Raw genomic sequence first — 21,562 nt, 5'->3', positions numbered from 1 at the left:
ATAATTTGAGCTTAAGTTTTTCAGTGTAGCATATGTTATTTAATCTTTTAATAATTCATTACTTTTATCTCTAGTCTTTTGTCTTTTAAACATCTTTCTTGAAAGGTGAACAGTCAGAACTTAGTATTCTGTTACAATTCTAGGAAACTAAAGAACTAAAAAATGGTTTGACCTATCACTAGGTTCTTGGCTCTGATCTAAATGGCTTTTGAAAATTCTTTAGGAAGCTCCAGATGACATTCTCCATTGGAAGCTCACTGCACAAAATGGTACATAGAACACACAACAAAAGATAATCCTCTTCTCAGACTCTGTAATCTAGCTTCACTACATGTGAACAGAACAAATAAGAAACTTGAATTGTGGAGAAAGAAATGCAATACCAATAAAATGACCCTGTTATAATAATGATTAATAGTCTCAAATAATCAGAATTACAGAGTTTACAAGGAAACAAACAAAAAATTCACAACTGCCAACCACACTCTAGAAAAACCATAGTCATAAAATGTCCTGCAGTGTGTTTGTCCCAAAGGAAGAATAATGTTTTTAATATATAAACTCATACTAATCATCAGAAAAACCACAACATTCCTCTAATATGCATGCAGGCACTCATGAAATCTGTATACTGCATGTACACATGATGGTGATTTCTACATAGCCCTTTTTAACTGATGGTCATACAATCATAAGAATATAAAAACCAGAAAGGATTCCTCACTTTTCTGTGCTTTGGGCTTTTTTCCATTAACTATCTCCTTTGAAAGGAAACATGACTTCCTTGAAAAGATGACGTTCTTTTATTCCAACTGTCTTAATTCCCTCAAACAGTTGATTCCTTTGAGAAATCTGCCAGAGAAAGCTTTCCAGTAAACTGAATATCATGCAACAGGAAAATTTATTCTTTCTTCACAACTGGGACAGTATAGGCTTCTTCCATACTCTCCATCCTTTGCTTCCTTGTACTGAAACTTTTTCTACTAATCTGATACAAACTACTGTCCTATTTATGCCATGTCCCTCTGCTAAAGAAGATACAAGCTATTGTTCCAAAGAAACTTCACCAGTACTCTAAAAAACCCAAAATCTAAATCCCAATAAATGTCAACTATAAAATGTCTAGCCTTTGTCATTTTCATTAAGGCAGCCTTCAAAAATCTACAAAGGACACTCAAAAGCATGTCTTATTACAGTTCAAACGGTAATCAAATTGGTAGATCCTGCAGTGAAATGCTTACTACTAGACACGTGACCAAGTGTCCACTTTGAACAAAATCAGTCAGGTTATCATAGAATCAATTAGGTTGGAAAAGACTTTTAAGATCACAAAGTCCAACTGTAAACCTAACACTGCCAAGTCCACCACTAAACCATGTCCCCAAGTCTTTTAAATACCTCCAGGGATGGCGACTCAACCAGTTCTCTGGGCAGCCTGTTCCAGTGCTTGACAACCCTTTTGGTGAAGAAATTTTTCCTCATGTCCAATCTAAACCTCCCCTGGCGCAACTTGAGGCCATTTCCTCTCGTCCTTTCGCCAGTTACTTGGGAGAAGAGACCGACACCCACCTCGCTACAACCTCCTTTCAGGTAGTTGTAGAGAGCAATGAGGTCTCCCCTCAGCCTCCTTTTCTCCAGGCTAAACAACCCCAGCTCCCTCAGCCGCTCCTCATAAGGCTTGTTCTCCAGACCCCTCACCAGCCTCGTTGCCCTTCTCTGGACATGCTCCAGCACCTCGATGTCCTTCTTGTAGTGAGGGGCCCAAAACTGAACACAGTATTCGAGGTGTGGCCTCACCAGTGCCGAGTACAGGGGCACGATCACTTCCCTACTCCTGCTGGCCACACTATTTCTGGTACAGGCCAGGATGCTACTGGCCTTCTTGGCCGCCTGGGCACACTGCCGGCTCATGTTCAGCCGGCTCTCAACCAGCACCCCCAGGCCCTTTTCCGCCAGGCAGCTTTCCAGCCACTCTTCCCCAAGCCTGTAGCGCTGCATGGGGTTGTTGTGACCCAAGTGCAGGACCCAGCTCTTGGCCTTATTGAACCTCATACAGTTGGCCTCGGCCCATCGATCCAGCCTGTCCAGGTCCCTCTGCAGAGCCTTCCTACCCTCGAGCAGATCAACACTGCCGCCCAACTTGGTGTCGTCTGTAAACTTACTGAGGGTGCACTCGATCCCCTCGTCCAGATCATTGATAAAGATATTGAACAAGACCAGCCCCAAAACTGAGCCCTGGGGAGCACCATTATCTAATATCTTATGATAGAAGGGGAAGATATTTGTATCTTGGAGATCAATTAATGTCATAAGTTAATTATCATTAATTATAATTTACTAATTATTTTTATTATTACAATAATTTATTGATTTATTAGTAGATAAGAAAGAAAATGTATGAGTAAGCAGTCAATTTGCTGGATGAAAACTCCCTGCAAGGTCTCAAACAAGTTTCTATGGACTTGGATGTCCATGGATGGACCCATGCGTACCATACATGCCTAAATGATCTGGAGCAGGGACTGAAAAACATAAAGTTACAAAACAAATAGATTTTTACAGAATTAAACAGGATAAATATATAAAAGGCAACTTTGAAGAACAACACTATTCATACTGAGTGATCAGACAATAAAATGGCAGATGACATTCCATATGGATGAATGAAACACTATATGCACATGAGGGAAAAAAGTAATAGCTAACTTAATACAGAAGTTAGGATGGCTGAATAAGCAATGTGAGCACATAAATGGAGAAGTCTTTCTGTTGATAAACCATACAGTAGAGCGACTAGGTACGCTCATGACAGTATTTTTTAATTTCCTTACAAACTGATCACCTTTGCTATCTTGGGATTCCACTACAACCTTACCTAACTGCCTTCTCTCTCAATTTGATAACTCAGTCAAAAAAGATGCTTTTTCTTGTCTCCAGCATATTTACTCCAGATTAAAAAAAAAAGGTAAACAGAATTAATGAACTGGAAGGCTTAAAGAATGGGAAGTCATGAACAATTTTAGAAGACACAATGGAAATTTACTGAGGATGTAAAGTAACATTTGGAAGCTCATGAAGCTGGAAATCAGCATGATGAGAACCAGTAAGAGAACAGACTTCCAGACTGTTCTCTCAGTATACAGGTATACAAATTTAATTTGCATCCAATGCATTCTTACAGGAGACGGACCAGAGGCTCAGAGCCTCGCTCCGTAGCCAGTTCCTTAACACTTACCATTAGTGGATATTGCCAGTAAAACTGCAGTTGGTTGAGTATTTTACAATGTCTATTATTTATTTAACATTCACCTTTGAAGTGCTCTGTCTTGTTTTCAGAATTAATGCTCTCTTCGAAAAGAAGAAATTCAGATTCTTTCAATGTATTATTTAAGGCTTCTGTAGATAACAGTAAGTTAAACTTAGCCACATTTCAAATGTGTCCTCACAAAGTAAGGGGAAGTAAATATTTTAAAACCAAAGCTCAGATTCTGATGATGCATTTGTTGCAAATTATATCAATTGAAATACCTGATGATCACACTGTAAGTGAAAACAGGGAAACTGCTTTGAAAAACAACACCCTATTAAATTGAGAACAAAACATTTTAATTCTTTGCTGAGGATTTGGTGTGCAAGAATAACACTGGGTAAAAACACTGGAATCTCTACCACAGGCAAACAGGAGTCAGTGCCCAGAAGACTTCTACCCTTCATTAAACGAAGGGTTTGATTTAACTATTGTATTGAATTCATCCAAATAGCTTAGCTGAAGGGGGAAAAAAGCATACAGCTAGAATAGAGTGCTAGGGAAATTATGGAGATTATGAAATGATTTACTGTGTTTATAATCCCCAAGCATTTTCTGCAGTGTTCAAAAGGAAGTAATTAGGCAAAAGAAGGAGAGAACTATGCATAAAAGGATATGGAACAGAAGCAAGGTGAAGTATGTTGCCATGACTGAACACCATTCTTTAATGTTTACATAGAGCATCAGGGGCTTATTATTTGTCTCAGTTTTGTCTTCTCTAAACAGTTCCAGGTGACTTCCACCTCTACAAGCTAGTAAAGTAAGTGTTTAAATGCAACAAAATGGACACATACACAGAATTTTATTGAAAAACACAGTATTAGCACATTCACCACTGCAGGCAGAAAAAGCACAAAAATAAGGATATGAGATTACCCATCGAATGTATATATCAACTAATCTTCTACCTACCACCTTATTTTTTACCACTGGTATAAATATAACACACCACAACATAAAAAATGCAATCTTGACTCAGACCCTCTATCATGCCAACCTCTGAATTTTGACTGTCGTAACAGCTACTAGGAATGGGATTCTACTCACTGAACTTTACATCTGACATAGTCAAAAGTGTAGTTTTTTGATCATCACTTGGAGGCATTTCTAAAGAATGATTCATCTGACCTAATGCAGACATCTAAATTAGGTCTGATGAACTGCCCCCAGGATGTTATCTTTTTCCATTAACTATAAATAGTTTAAACAGTCAACTGAGTTGTAAATACCTATACCTAGACCTTCTCCTGATAGACAAGATAGAGATAATAATGTCTTAAAAGAAAAAAAAAACCCACAAGATTTTCTAGCAACGGCCGTGGAAAAGTCTGTTTTAATCCCTGTAGTTCCTAAACTGATACATACCATAAGCACATGTCAAAGTGCATCACCTAGCCAAGATACTCTCTAATCAGTATGAAGATGCAATACAAGCAATAACGTTGCATGCTGCCCTGTTCAGGTGGTTTTGCTTTGGTCAGGGAGATAAAATGGCAGAAGGCAATACAAAGCTATAAGGTGGTGACAAACCTCAACCTTTACAAACCTGGATCTGTTAAAATGAAGAGCAGATGGAATTTTTCCATCGACAATCTCCTAGATCACCTCAAAACAAGCACATGGAACATTTTCTAAGTAAGATGATAATGTTATAATTTTACCATCAGGACAATTATGATATTAAAAATGGTTAACACTTATTTTAACAGTGTCCTGGTTTTGGCTGGGATAGAGTTAATTTCCTTCCTAGCAGCTGGTACAGTGCTGGGTTTTGGGTTTAGCATGAGAATAATGTCGATACACACTGATGTTTTAGTTGTTGCTGAGCAGTGCTTACACTAGTCAAGGACTTTTCAGCTTCCCATGCTCTACCGACTGAGAAGGCTGGAGGTGCACAAGAAGCTGGGAGGGGGCACAGCCAAACTGGCCAAAGAAACATTCCATACCATGTGACGTCACGCTCAGTACATAAACTGGGGAAGCTGGCCGGGGGGCAGGGGGGGCCGCTGCTCGAGGACTGGCTGGGCATCAGTCGGCAGGTGGTGAGCAATTGTACTGTGCATCACTTGCTTTGTGTATTATTATTATTATTATTATTATATTATTATTATTATTATCATTTTATTTCAATTATTAAACTGTTTTTATCTCAACCCACGAGTTTTTCTCACTTGTGCTTTTCCAATTCTCTCCCCCATCCCACCGGGTGGGGGGGAGTGAGCGAGCGGCTGCGTGGTGCTCAGTTGCCGACTGAGGTTAAACCACGACAAACAGTTACACCAGAGAAGTATGAAAATTCCACAAAATTACATATGAACCTTAGACAACAATAAAAGCCAGAATTTCTGACAAAATCCTTTTAACCCTAGACCAGAAAAGGATCTGAATGCTTTAGTGATGATCGAGGCTTGACCACCAAACCGCACCAAGCCACCTAGTCACCTGAATGCCTGAAGACTCCTCTGTTTTCAGAGTTAGCTATCCAGACATTTAGAGCTCTGTGTATGTCCACTACTTCTGCCAATTTAATTAAGATTAGTGAATTCCCATTTAGGGTCCTCAAACTGGCATGTCTTCACACAAATCATCAGAGGAATATGATTCTCAGGTATACTGAGAGGATGTCTAGTACACAGTTCAGAACAAGAGAGAGCAGCAATTTAACTAAAAACTATAAATGAAATAGGTACAATGTTTCATGTATTGCCCAGTTACATGAGCTTTTCTCAAAGCAGGAGACAAATTCAATTCTCTAATCTCGGCAAGACTGAAACCCACATCCACGATGTTTGAGCAAAGCAGAAAATATGTTTCTCCAGCCAACTGGCAAGGACACCAAATATAAGGGAAGAGGTCTGGTTCCTGTGTCCCTGGCCCCTCCACTGGAATTTTTACACAGTAGTAATCACATAAAATATCAGTTCTGAAAACAAGAACATCAGATGTCCTCTCTTTTACAGGGAAAAATAGTAAGATAGTTCATTCCTCTCTTGGCTCTATTCTTAGAACGTATGGCCACACAGCGGCCCACCTACAGTGAAGAACAGTTCCATCAATCCTCTCTGAAAGGCAGCTAAACAGTGCATTTTATCAGTAGAAAGGAAAGATGACCACCCTTCCCCCAACACTGTCAACTCTTTCAAAGAATAACATCAAAGGAGAAAAATTAGATGACTAAATACAAGGAGACAGTTCCAGGCTATAAATGTTGATCTGCTGTAGATATCTAATTTAGAGGTACTTGATTTAGTTTCTTAAGACCTCTCTCTCCAGTGTTTACACTGATAGGTTAAGAAGCCATAGTCCAACCTATGCATAATACCCTCCCTCCCTTGTTGCCTGGTGTATACTCTATTCAGCAGCACCTAACTTCTCCCAAACACTGCACAGGAAAAGTAGATCTCTACCACAACTACAGGCTAGTTTTGCTGACACTGACCATCACCACAGTTGAAACCTTCCATAGACCTTATACTCTTTGAGTGTCTTCCTCTCTTGATATCCACAAACCTTGTCCAGATTGATAGCTAAGTTTGATTTCATTTATCTCAGGGAGACTGTAAAACAGGAAACTCATTTATTTTCTCTAATTTTGTTTTCCCTTTTGATGGAAATATGCAATACAGATATGGAAACTGAGGTTAATGTGACTAGGTTTTAAGTGTTTACTGGTACATAGGACTCCCCTTGTTTAGCATGGCATTCAGGAGGTTACAACACGCCCTTTTCTGCCAGGGCAAATGATGAGCCTTAAGTATACTCAAGAAGTTTATACATCTATGAACATGTACCTTACCTCTCTCCATTCTTTGTTTCCAATGGCTTGTGTGTACAAAACACAGACTGTAAAAAGAAAAAAATGTTTGGTCATTTTCAGAATTTAACATTTTCTTAAATTAAGTGAACCAATGTTGTAGTCTGTTGTGCTGCTGAAATGAGTAACTAGGACAATCAAATAGTAATATGTTTTCCCTCAGTTTTCAGTATGCCTGACCAGATTGGCGACAATATGGTCTAGTTGTTGCAGCAATGAGCTAATAAATAGGGTGGTTCTAAAACGGGAGGCAACACTTACGCTTGACCTCCAGCAAATCACTTGACAATCCTTAGCAGTAAAATTGGATAAAAGCAGGTCTTCATTAAATGTGGATGGTCTGGCTACCCTAGCTAATCTAATGCATAATTACCCTAAATTAAGCTTCCTTCAAGAGATGAGAGAATTAAAATAAAAACAAATGAGGACCCTACTGGGAAAAAAGACAGGGGAAATAAAAGTGGAAAAAGGGAAAAAATAACTTCTCAGGTTTTCTTCCTTAATTCTGCTTCAAATTATCTATATATATTTAGGTATCTTGCATATGCATCCTTCCGAATCAATGAAGTTTGTCGACCTAAGCTGTTTTTGAAAGACCAAGCAGCATAATCCCACAGGCGTCACTCTCCTTATAGATCTGTTTTTCCAGTACAGAACCCACTACACATTAATCTGCAGGGTCCATCACAGGGACTGGTGACAGAGGCACAGTGATTATAATCAGGACGTTTAAACACTATTATAAGTACAAATAATTTGCACTGAAGGAGTACTATAAACTTTATTTTCTACAGTCTTGAACTAGTTGCAGCTAACAACCATAAAGCAATTTTTACTGGAAACTCCACTACAACCCTTTTCTAAACAATGGAAATACAGATATTTGAACACTTTTTTCCTGACAAATTCTTCTCCTGTGCTGATCACTGTTTTCCAGCAGAAGGTTAAAAATAATACTGTTTTGGGTTGCAGCCTTGAACAATAAAGGTAGAAGCCTGGTTTTGTTCTCAGTGAAGTCAGAATCATCAACAGACCAAAGCAGAAATTAAGTCAAGCTTCAAACTACATTTTCTTCTTACTTGAAAGGTATTTGCTCCACACCAAAAAAAAAAAATCCCATTAGGCAGTAGCAAATAACAGGAAGACCAGAAAAAAGCAAGTTCAATATTTTAGCTCACATGTAAGTTAAAAGTTAACACAATTCAACTTTTTTTTCAAATAAGATGTCTTGTAGAAGAAAAAAAGCTTTTACAAAAAATTTCAAAATCATTCTCTGGAGATGTCGGTCTTTCTCCATTTACTCTAAATGAAACCTTGGGCATGCTCCTAGCTTTGGTTCCTGCTTCTAGTAGGATGAATCCAAACCAACAAGCCTATTTTTACAGCACACTCTGAAGTAGATTGCTGAACTATATTATGTGAAGAATGAAGTTAAGTGGGAAAATGTGAGAAAACAGAGTGAAATGTAAGCTATGGAATCAGCTACAGAAGTGTCTGAAGGTTACTGAACTTCTGACTAACCTTTGCATCTAGTAAGATCTGTGCCAAGGTAACCCTGGGAGAAGAAGGAAATGTTGTCAAAGGATGTTTCCATAGACAAAAACAAGCGAAAACATATTCTCTGGAAATACCCCTACTGCTAATATAGAATCAGGTAGGCTCTCACAAATATTCCTTTCACTTTCCCATTGGAAACTATTTTTTAAACTAATGTTACTGGTTCTGCAATAATGAATATTTTCCAATCTTCAGTATGGTTTCCAAGAATGCAAATGTCTTACTAATTTCAAAAGCAGATATAATTGTGGATTTTGTCCATTTTGCCAAGAGCTTACATCTAAGTTTTCAATTAGAAATTTCTCATACCTATAACCCCAGTTGAGAACAGAACTGAAATTCATTCAGAGGAAAAGCCAGTCTTTACAGATAATGTGCACTTCTGCTATTTAGATATTTGTATTGTCCAGATTTTTCTTAAACATAATCTTTTTTCACTATCGATTTGCTGCTTTATTTTTTGTACTACATCCTGCCCTGTGTATTAGTGTTAATACAGTAAATCAAGTAACAGTTGTGCATTGCAGCTGTGGAACAAAAAGAATATTAAAAAATGAGAGATTTAATATTGAGGAGAAGAAGGCAACAATACAACTGTAAAATATCCACTACCGTCAAATTTTCAGAAAAGAAACATTCTGGCACTACCTTATCTCCCTAGTTTATGAAGCCAAATAAAAGAACAGCTACGAACAAAAAGACTAAAAAAGATTACTGTAGGATAATTTTAGTCTCCTGCCATGGTTGATGAGATGGGAGTCACACAATATAAAAGGCTTAAAAAACAGGTGTAAACCTCCACCTTAAAACTAATTCAGTCTCTTACTCTATTCCTACTTTTTGGAAGGCTGCTCACACCTGTCTGTCTGTTAGAATCCTAGTTTCCAAATTCAGTTTCTTCATAGTCAGTTTACTATCACTTGTTTTTTTTATCTTTGGAGGACTTATAGCAAGCAATGCTATCATTCTCACCTTTTCATTACTGAGGCATTAGTAGACTTCTATTCCACTCCACTACCTCCCCAGTGCTTCTAAAGGTATATCCCAGGAGTGGGACCACCTCTCTAGTTTAAGAATCTTTTATATAAAACCTTAAATGAGGAGAAAAGAGCTAAGAATTGGTAGTATGACTAGCAATTTTCTGATATTTATCTAGGCTGCAGATGTGACAGGTACTTTAAATATAATGACGATATAGACTAATAATCATCTCATGTAATATTTATTTTATTATAAGTAGAAGGTGCAAGTTTGACAGTGATACATACATCTGGATCTCAAACTGACATTTCAAAAAAAAGTCATTTCGTTTTCCTAATGAAAGCTATAGAAAAGACATACATTCCAGACTTTCTGATAAATACTTTGCAAATTTAGAATAATTTAAAAACTTCTACCTTTCCTCTAAAACTCACCCCCGAAATTTTCAGGAAACCGTCCATGATACTGGTCTCCATCAGCGGTAAGATTCACTATCCTTAAAAGCTCTCAGAAAGACAGTTTTATAAAGGCCCTGATATCACACTAATTACAATAATCCCTCAAAAACTTCCTCAAAGTCATACCCAACTGGAGAAATACAGATAAATATGTTGAAGCTGATCTAAAGCACTTGAACTGCTCAAACCAGAGATCTAAGGCTTCATGAAGCAACCAATTTTTATTTTTTTTTAAGCAGAAAATAGTTAATAGCATTGTCATGTGGGAGGGGAAGGAATAAAGTGGGATAAACAGGAAATTCTTAAGTATCAAAAGCCAACATATCATAACCATATCCTAAGATGGAGCTGAACAACCAGTTCTTGTAATCTGGAAAACTGAGGGAGCAATGAGGAAGTTCAAAGCAGCGCACTGATGAAGAGTAACATACCCTTACAAGGAAGTTGGCTGAGAAACCCTTTTGGAAGGCTTTGCCATATGAGCTCTTCCAAGGGAAGATACATCCATACCTATAGTCAGAAACATTAACATTTAGTAATTTTTAACTCTGGACACTGACACCTCAGTGTCAGATTCAAGGTAAATTTAATGAAATCTTGCAACGAAGAAGAGGGTGGAAGAGTCAACAGTTATCACTCAGTTGTAGATTCAGGCCCCAAAATAATATAGTCTGCACCTTCTTATTTTCCCAGATAGTTTGGGCCTCTGTCCTGGTTTCAGCTGGGATAGAGTTAATTTCCTTCCTAGTAGCTGGTACAGTGCTGGGTTTTGGATTTAGCATGAGAATAATGTTGATAACACACTGATTTTTTAGTTGTTGCTGAGCAGTGCTTACACTAGCCAAGGACTTTTCAGCTTCCCATGCTCTACCAACTGAGAAGGTTGGAGGGGCACAAGAAGCTGGGAGGGGGCACAGCCAGGACAGCTGACCCCAACTGGCCAAAGAAACATTCCATACCATGTGACATCATGCTCAGTACATAAATTAGGGGAAAGCTGGCCAGGGGGGCCACTGCTCGGGGACTGGCTGGGCATCCATCGGCAGGTGGTGAGCAACTGCATTGTGTATCACTTGCTTTGTATATTCTTTTATTATTATTATTTTATTTCAATTATTGAACTGTTTTTATCTCAGCGGAGGGGAGAGAGTGAGCGAGCGGCTGTGTGGTGCTCAGTTGCTGGCTGATGTTAAACCATGACAGCCTCCCTTACCCTACTCCGGTCCTTTCTCATTCAATGCATATATGCTTATCCTTTAGCCTGGCAACTACTGTTACATCCAAAGTGCCCACCTCAGTTTTCCCAAACATAACAACATACCTATTCCCTTTCAAGGAAGTCTTAGCCACAATAAAGTTGGCCTTTTCCCCATGCTACCTAAATCTTTCCATGATCCTGCACCCAGTTCTAGCAGGGGCTCCCCATTACTCTTCACTGACCAGCTTCTATGCCTTCTAGGCAGAGCTTCCTGAAGGTCCCTTTGTCCCAGCTGTCATGAGATTCTTCTCATTGTTACTATCTTCCATGGGGAGATCATCCAGGCGAAGAGTTTTTACCTGTCCAATTTTTCATATCAGACTCTTTCTATTATCATACTCAGGAGTCACAGGGCTCCACAAGAGGATATTCCATCCTGACCATGGTGCTGCCACCACAGCTGCACAGTGGCTCAGTTTGGCTAGCCAGTGCATGGGAAAAAAAATACTCTGCCTAACTGTCATTAGACATAGAAACATGCCAAATTCATTAATCTGTAGGGATAAGACCTTTGCAGGTCTTATCCCTGCCTCATCAGGGAAGCACTGCTTTAGCTCATTCTCTCCAAGAAAATTAAAAAAAAAAGGGTTTTCTCAAAAATATTCCTAGAAAAAACAGTCTCCAAACTGGAAGACCAGAATGGTCCAAATGCTATAGTAAATCAATATATATGACTTGCTTTGACTCCACTGAGGAGAAAACACTGTCAGTGAAAGACTTCAGTATTGTTTAAAATACTTCATGAACAAGAGCTATCCAAGTCTGTCCCATCTATATCTAATATCTCTACATTATTTCTGTAACTTGCCTCTAGGGAGGCAAAGTGCCAGCTTCCTCTTGGCATGAATATTCTAGATTGCAGGGAAGTGGTTGGAATTGGAATAAATACTGAGTAGCAATTACAGTATCAAAAAAGGCTAAGCAAACCTCCTACGAGAATGGGAGAAATCCTTTTTAATTTCAGGAGAAGGCTGTTTATGTTGACATGGGAGTCAACTATATCCACGTGTGTCCCTCTCTGAGAAAAAGACCAAGAGGATAAAATCGGATTTTCACTATCAGTATGATCCCTAGATAACTGCATTGGAGTTTGAAAAGCATATTAGGATTGGCCTAGTCAAATCCAATGAGACCTCGACATACAGAGTGACTCTACATGGTTCTATCTTGTATGAGATCTAATGGTTGCAAATTCAGTGGGTCTAAAAGTGGATCTTGTGAAAGTGGTATGATGCTGGGTTTGACACCTTTTTTAGCTAACAGGATAAAGTTACTGTATACAGGCCAGCCTAAGAACGGCCTTTGTCCAAGCAGACAGACACTGAGGAAAGTTATCCTGCCATACTTCCAACTACAGAAAAGAATAGCACTTTTTTATACTACACCCTTACCCCTTTCACTTTTACAGTAGGGACATATCTCTGTGCTCAACTAAAGGACACTAGGAGCAAACTAAATTGGCTAATAAAAAAACCTGCAGAATACTAAAACTAAATGTACACTATTTGGAGAGCACCCACAATCAAAGCTGCCTTGCCAAGTAATTTCTTGAGTGCAAATACAGTATGAGCACTTCCAGAGCCAACAGTTTCCCCCTTCCCTCTTTACCAAGGACAGTATTACTGTATTCCATGTTTTTATACTGCTAACCTGTGACAGATAGGCCTGATTGGCAGCGGAACTGGGTACTCACAACGTGAGACCAGATCTCTAAAGCACACCACCAATTTGAGTGCTTTAAATAAGCTATTTACTAGAAGGAAGAAAGCAGCATGTTTTGAATTGATAGGCAAGGTTATGACACTTTAAAAAATATTTTCATATACTTTGAATCCATAAAAAATACCACCAGTTTACTTCTCAGAAATATTTTAAAGATAGATATTAAGATTTCTTTAGGTTTTCCTGACACTCTGTTTCCTTGTGTCCCTTCCCCAGCATGGGTCACCCACCAGCCCCGATCACTTGGGTTTGCCCACCTGCCCCGGCTTGTGCTGCCCACAGGCCACAGACCCTTCAGAGGTGTACTGCCTTTTGCATGGAGTGTCTCCTTTCAAGAATGCATCTCCAGCAGCATATCTTCAGAAGTGTGGCTCCGGCAGTAGCTGCTGCCGCTTTTTTTCTAAAATATGTTTGGGCGGGGGCACTGTGTGCTCCCCTGGCTGACAAAGTTCTGACAGGCAATGGTTACTCACACGGCTTTCTGAGCTGACCGGAACCAGCTGTGACAGCCACAGGGTGGGTCATGCCCTCCTCCCACACAGGACACGGTCCCCAGCTACTCAAACCCTGCAATTTATGCCTAATACAGTTCCCTATCTGATAAAAACTTGAAGCACTTGTCCCTCATAATAATAGAGCTTAAAAACTAGACACCTGATCACTTTTGTTGAAAGGCACCTTGATTCAATAAAGAGATCTCTGAATTCAGTCTATCAGGGGCAATAGGTCACTGACCACTCTTCAAAATTGCTTAACCTAGACAACTAAGTTTTCATTAGCCAACTAAAAAACAGTTAGTAATATGCAAGACACTCAGTTCTGCTTTTGCATGATCTCCCTACACCAGAGGCGTGGTATTGCCTATGTCTCCTTTTTCAAAAAAAAAGTTTTATAGGTTAGGAATGTCAAAGGTACTCCTAACTTCATGCAGCTTTTCCCCAGGAAGTAGAACCTTTTCCCATCAAAAGTCTATTGTGGAATGTCTCTCAAGAAACTTTTGGTTAAGAACAGACAAATGTACTCTCACAAAAGTACTCAAATGTTTCATACTGTCACATGACTCAGTATTCAAGTATATCCCACCAAGACATGGTACATGTCCAGACACTTGATAGAAGTATATATATCTCAGGTTATTTCCAATGTCAGTAAGCACAATACATGGTATTCTATGGAAGAAAAGCCTAGGCTTAAAAAATGAAAAAAGAAAATTAACTTACAGATAAAAAGATATGGCGAGTTGTAGGGGAGACAACATGACCCCAAGATACCATAATCTAAGGACTAGTCAATTAACACTACAAAAGCACTTTGATTAAACACCATCAGAAAAAAAGGAAATCTTTTGTGGTCTCAGTTCCTTGATAGAAGTTTTATAAAGTGTCCGATACAGGAAGATAGTCATGGATTTTAAATCAAAAGTCCCATGATATATAAATTCATAGGCACGAGAGTTTTTTGGGATCCAGTCATACTTAATAAAACTTATGGGGAAAGTGGGTGTCACTATCTTACATATCTGAAAACATGAATTCATAAACCATCATATTATTTTTGATCAGGAAAGGTCGTGTTTCCCAGAGACTAATTAACTTAATTTTATTTTTCAGCATTTGACTCTAAGATTAGTGGACACTATGTACTAGCAGCAACAAGTGCTTCCAGTTTATTTAGAAGTTTGGTTACTAGCTTTGAAAGAGATCTAGAAAAAGAGACACTTAAAAAAAACCCAACCAAACCTTTTCTGCATTTATTACTTTTAGGAAAATGTAGGCTGACTGCTAAATAAGGGACCATGTAGCTCAGGAAAGCAATATGGAATTCAGAGTCTTTAAAATTTCAGTTCATATAACAGAAACTGTAACTTAATTACTTTAAATAATTGTCAGAAAGACAATGTAAACCTAACTGACAATGAAGAAAACCACCAACCTAATTTTTAATCCAGTGTTTACACTTTTGGAATATATGATGAGAAGAAACAATAAAATGTTATATACTTACTCGGATCAGATTTAGAAAATGTATCTCTGTCCAAAAGATTTCTGTTAAAAAAAAAGATAAAAATAATCTTATTTATAAAAAATGGTGAAAGATACAAATCAGATATCAATGCATATATGTTTTTAACAATTTTGATCGAGAGACAGCTTAGTTTTCTGCCCTCCTAATACGTAAGATTTACTCGAAGTCAGTCTGCACTAACACTTGAGCCGTCTTACATTTCGTTTTATTCTACATTTTGGATTTGAGCAAACTGTGGCTCATATACTCCAATACCATGAAGTGAAAAGCAACACATGACAAGCACATTAAATATATATAATGGACATGAGGAACAGAAATACCTTTAAATCACAAAAGGTCTACCAGAGATTAACTTGCTAGTTGAACCCAAAAGCTTTAGACTTTACTTAAAAGAATGGCTATGAGAATTCAGAGCCATCAGGAAATATCTGTAAGAATCTGTCATGGATGAGTAAGCTAAAGAGAACTAAAACATACACAGGACATCCACCAAAATTAGGAATTTTCTAAATATCTACAAAATACCCAGGAATAAGTAGTAAGAACTAATTTCTTTGATATGCAATGCAGTCCCAATATCGCAGCCACACTTTAGACAACTGAGAATCATACCTAGATGAGGAGACTCAAATTAACAATAGGTCTAGAGAATCAGGACTGACCAGAAAACCGTTCTCAGAATAGTTACCAACATTTCATCATTCAAAAATAAAAATTTAAAATAAGATAAAAAAAAATTAAATTATCTTGACAAACTAGAAAAATGGTCTGAAAACAGGATGCCATTGAACAGGGACAAGAAAGAGCTATTAAACTTAGGCAGGTAGTTTAAGTTGGGTATTAAACTTCAAACAGCAAAAATGCAGCATAGCTGGATATACAGCAGTTATGTCAAAAATGGTTCTAGACATCACAGTAGACCACAGATTGAATGCAAGTCAGGAATCTTGTGCCTTTGGGAAAAAGGCATACTGGAATACATAAACAAAAAAAAAACATAAACAAAAATGCCACTTTAGAGTAATTGTCTGGTCTTCATAATACTGGTAAACGCTCAATTCAAGCAATAATGTTTTGGGCACTCCAATTTCTTGCAATCTAAGACAGGCATGGAGCCACCAGAGTGCAGCGGAAGCAGAAATAATCAGAATTCTATAGAATATATCTATATATCTATGAGGAAAACTCTGCTGCAAATCAAAGCTGATCTCCATGTAGACAGAGCATGTAGGAACAGGTTTAACCCTCACTTGAATCTTCTGCACTGCAGGTGCAGAAGTTGAACTTTATTTCATTGTTTTACCATCTTTCATTGTTAAAGGTGGCCAGACATGGTGTGAAATCTCCACCACTGAAGGTCTTTAAGAATATGTTAGGTAGCTACAAGTCCTAATAAGTTCTTTGACCCTACCCTGGAGCAAGAGGAAGGATTAAATAACCAGTTTACATCCCTTACAGCTTATTATTTTTTATAATTAGTACAGCCTCTTCAAAGGTCATAATTTATTGCTCTCATTCAGATCTAAATTACATTATTTTTGTGCTATTGAACAGTGCTGGAAAGTGTATTAACTAGTATGTTATTCAATACGGGTGTTCTAAGCGGTCCACTCAGACTTCAACAAGGAAAAGATACTGTATTCCCAATTTAGGTACTGCCAAGTCCACATTTCAGAACAAGTAGCAAGAACAGCTTTAAAAGAATGTTGGGCACATCGGTTTTATTTACTTTAGCCAAAGTAGGCACTAGGATTAAAATTAGTATTTATGAATCAACCTGAAGTCTGCACATGCTACTTCTTCAGAACTTCTCTAATCAGTTCAGAAGTGAGATTTTTATATATGCATTTAATTATACTCAGAGAGACTGTATTCCATCTTAACCAAAAATGTGCAAATATAAATTGAAATATTAACAAACCCAGGAAAATCAGCGATTCCAAGTCTGTATTTGACAATGACCACTACAAACTGCTTTAAAAGACAGTACAGTAAGTTCTGCAATATCAGAATTGCCAATCCAAAATGAAAATTGCCTCCTATTCCTCTCTAATTATACATACCTAGATATGCCATTAATTCATGGTAACTGGAATTGTTTTTATTATCCCAAAATGAATTGCTATAAAAACCTAGAATTAGGGCTATATGAAACAAATAGTACTTTAGATTTCGTGATAGGCCTCCCATGCTCACCATTAGGATTCCAAGCAATTTTAATTCCTCTGCATAAATACTATGCAATGACCTTATAATTGGTATGTTAGTGTTTGTGACTGCAGATTAAGATTAAACCATTTTAATGACTCTTATACTAAGCTAAGGTGCTTTGAGCTTTTTAAATATTTCCTACTATTATTTTGTTCCTTTTTAAGTTTTCTTCCTCTGTTTTCCCATATACATAAGAACATGAAGACTGCCCATACCAGGTACTGTAAAGTTCAGCCTATCCCGATACACCTATCCCGTAGCCACCACGGGAACAGCATAAGAACAGGGTAAGAATCTCTAATACTTCCTGAGAATGTTCCTGGTCACCAACCATTAGCTGCTCAGGGACTTCTTGAATTAAGAACATTTCTACATAAACAGTATCCCTGACAGGATTGTAAGGGTTGAGATACCAAAGTTTAACATTGTAATTTAGGTCAGTAAGTCTCATTCCTTCACAGTTTTGAACTAATACAGCTTGTAATACCCCCAATTCCACCCTTCACGTATTTTACCATAAATAAACAATGTCTTCAGCAAAGTTTGCAGACATGCCTGATCTTCCAAATCACTAATAACCAACCAACATAGCAACATAAGAACTTAACAAGCTGTTCAAGCAATGCAGCCAGTTTCGGAAGGAACTAGTGCCAACAGAAAAACAAAAAAAAGTCTGATTTGTCCACTAAATCACTTAACAGCTCAAGAGGCTGCTCAATTTCATTTGTGCACTTTCATTTTAGGGGAAAAACAATCAAAGTGCTCCTTTAAATATATGAAAACTGCATGGCACATAAGCATAGGACAATCTACAAACAAAAGAAATGCTAAAAGCAAAAGGAGAAAGAAGACTGGATGTATTTCTGGAACTTTATGCAGTCTTTATCCCCTTAATAGTCAATGGCACTTTCTGCGCAGGCTGAGTGATACAGGGTGTATTTCTTTCCCTTTTTCCTGAGAAAAGCATTCGCTTTGGTAGTACACTATTTTGTCTCAGAAAACAGTCCCAGGAAAGCTTACAAACTCAGAAACCAGAAATATCTGAAACTTCTGTTTCTTCCTCCTAATCAAAGTATCAAGATATTTTTCTATTTTGACCAAACATGGTGAGTATATTTTTTCTATGCCTATTAAGCCTTTCAGATAAAGAATGCAAAAAGAAAAGAGAAGGAATTGCTATCATTAATGAGGAAGAAAAAAGGAGACATATGCTTTTACCTGGAGAAACATGCACATCAAATACCTACACCAAAGAAGTCTAGGAACATCTGTGCAGAAAGCATTGTTCTACCATCACAGATCCTGAAGGAATTCATTCTGCACCTGCCCATTCTGGAGCGGACCTTCCAAAATGGTTGCAATAACATAGATGAGTAAGGGAAACAAACAAATAGGAGCCATGGCAATGATACCTAGTTAGTCTAAACTGGAAAGCACAAGACAGATTAGAAATGCTGGGATAAAGATTTATTTTTCTGTATAATGACAGCAATTTCCCCGGGGGGGGGGGGGAAGTAATCAGTAAATAAGAAAAGTTAAAACATATTTAGCTATGCCTTGCAGAATCACCTCGTTCACACAGTTTCATGAACTCCATAAAGATTTGTCAAAATAACAGTTTCTGCCCAGTGCTTTGCTTCAAAAATTGTTTTAGAATAGAATAGAATAGAATATTTCAGTTGGAAGGGACCTACAACGATCATCTAGTCCAACTGCCTGACCACTTCAGGGCTGACCTGAAGTCAGTTAAAGCATGTTATTAAGGGCATTGTCCAAATGCCTCTTAAACACTGACAGGCTTGGGGCATCGGCCACCTGTCTAGGAAGCCTGTTCCAGTGTTTGACCACCCTCTCGGTAAAGAAATGCTTCCTAATGTCAAGTCTTTTGTACTGTTTAATGTAAAAATATCTCATATATATAAATCAGATACTTCAAGATTGACTGATCTAGTTAGCAGTGATTGCTAAACAGAAATCATTAGTCTATGTTGCTTTGTACGATCTCACATACTCTATACATTATACATATGTTGACAAAGACTGACCTACGTTAAAAAGTAAGATTTACTCACATATACTTTGCTTCAAATTTGACTTTATTTTAATGATCAATATCTGAACTTCCTGCTCTGTAATTTTTTTGTTTTAAATGCAACCCTTTGTTAAACCCAACTGCTAAGCAGAAGTAAATCCCATTCCCCCTTCAGAAAAGACGGAATTCTGGCACTGAAGAACAGACAACAGTAACTATAGAATTGAATAGTTTAAAATCTATTTCCCTAGTTTCAAAACAAACAAAAAAACCAACTGTGTTCATATGACTGGAAAAATACTTATTTATACATTGCTTTCAACAGCTCTGAAATCCTTAATGATAAAAATGTGGTTTATTTCAGATCAATTTGTCAGAATCTCTCTGGGTGTTAAGGTTTTATGTTTCTCTTCATCATTAGATTACATTTAAGTGCATGCAAAGATTCCTTTGTTGTAAAATAAAGCACTCAGTGGTTTGCAAACACAAAAGTTAGTTACCCGCACAAAATTATTTTTAATTTTTAGAAAACATGCATTTTCAATATATTGTAGTCTTATATAAGTATATGCTACTTTTCTCATGGTACACTCGTATCAGTCCATGGGATGAGAAATTGTCCCTAGCTCATTGAACAGTTCATTAAACAAATGCATTTCTGTTTCCCTCACTTAATGCTGGGCCCACATGCCTTTTTCAAGGAAGATCCTGAAAAATAAGCAGCATCTCTTCACTTTTTACTATGCAGAACAGTATCCATTCTACTACTAATTGAAACATAACTGCATTACATCCTAGTAGTCACTGTCCCTCAGCCATAACTGGTATTACTGGACTTGTAACAGTCAGTCCTAGGTAAGATGACGTTTGATCCAAAGAGCCTACTTGAGTGAAGAGTCCACTTGACCTCTTGCAGAGTAATTTCACAAACAACTTTTCAGTTGTACTGCTAGTGAAGTAGTCACCCTTCCCCAGCTATTTACTCTCTCCTGTATTCTGTCAGAAGACAATAAAAAGCAAGGAGTTAGCCTCCAGATCTCTAGATTCAAAATGCCCTGGACTTAAAAGCAGATTAGACAATTTCTCAGAATTTTATCTTCTTGTCAAAATAACTGGTTCTCTTAGGAAAGGCTCACAGGCGAGAAAATGGTGGCTCTCCTGACTAAGAGGCAATTAGGATGACCTCTTCCTTTCTGTTCAGATTGTCTCCACTCTTTGGGGCACTAGAAGGACTGGGAAGAAAGCAAACATCTCTCTGATGTGCAAGCTTAAGAAAACATCCACAATACCTCTTCATAACCTTTGGAGAAGTAATTGACTTCTTGTTCACAAGACGACAAAGAAATAATTTTCAGCCTCCCAGTAACTTTCATTGTCAATTTAAACATATATTGGTTCAGAAGCCATTCTCTTAAGGGAAAAAGGGAGAAGCAATGAGAAGGGTTAGACCAGCAGTGCTTCCATAAGTTTTATGACAACCCATAGAAAGTCTTCTCTGGCTAGATGTACGCAAACAGTTTTAGGATGAAAGTTTTCTATTAAAACTGCCGACTACTCCTGGGGGTTAAAAAAACCCAAAGGAATTGCCAAGTTTATTTACTTAAACATAGCAATAGTTTTGCAGGAATTCTGTGGAAACAGACAGGAAGTACTGGATTATGAAAAGATACTCTTGCATATGAAGCAGACCTGAACACAATCTTGGACTGTTCCAGTTTAAATAAAAGGAATCGGTTTAGGAATATCACAAACCGGTTGAGCTCTGCTTCAATACCAACCCAATTATTATCTGAAACCAACAGAACAAACCATCTACATCTATGTTTCTAAGGCTGAGCAGGTAAACAGTTTTTGGCTCTGAGCTACTAGTGACGTATCGTGGGGCATGGCACTAAGTATTGTTGGTGGTCGAAAGACCTATTCAATCTAGTGTCAACTCACCGGTCCTTTCCAGCTACTTTCACCCTGCCCATCCAAGTCCATGGATATGCTGTCCTATTTTAGATCTGATTTCTTTAGGAATGTATAGTTAATACAGTGTTTCATTAATGTGTAACAACATATAAAACATACAGATTGGTTTTGCACAGTTTTTCTGAAACAACTCTTTAAAACTCTTGTACCCGCCATTTCAGCGAAGCCACCGAGGCGAAGGACTCCGAAGCGGAGGATCGCGCCGGGGGACCCTTCCTGA

General features: G+C 38.0%; 1 protein-coding gene across 1 annotated transcript in view; it reads right to left on the bottom strand.

The window, feature by feature from the left end:
* Positions 1-21,562, bottom strand: part of CPNE8 (copine VIII) — a 147,653-nt gene that overhangs the window by 90,636 nt on the left and 35,455 nt on the right. The window contains exons 2-3 of the mRNA XM_009324392.1: positions 15,102-15,142; positions 7,104-7,150 (exon numbers count right to left, since the gene is read on the bottom strand). Coding sequence (XP_009322667.1) covers positions 7,104-7,150; positions 15,102-15,142 — 88 coding nt within the window. The remainder of the gene's footprint in view (positions 1-7,103; positions 7,151-15,101; positions 15,143-21,562) is intronic.

The sequence above is a fragment of the Pygoscelis adeliae genome, unplaced genomic scaffold (genome assembly GCF_000699105.1).
Source record: "Pygoscelis adeliae isolate BGI_AS28 unplaced genomic scaffold, ASM69910v1 Scaffold315, whole genome shotgun sequence".
NCBI classification, from domain to species: Eukaryota; Metazoa; Chordata; class Aves; order Sphenisciformes; family Spheniscidae; genus Pygoscelis; species Pygoscelis adeliae.
This window is presented reverse-complemented; position numbering and strand designations above follow the sequence as displayed.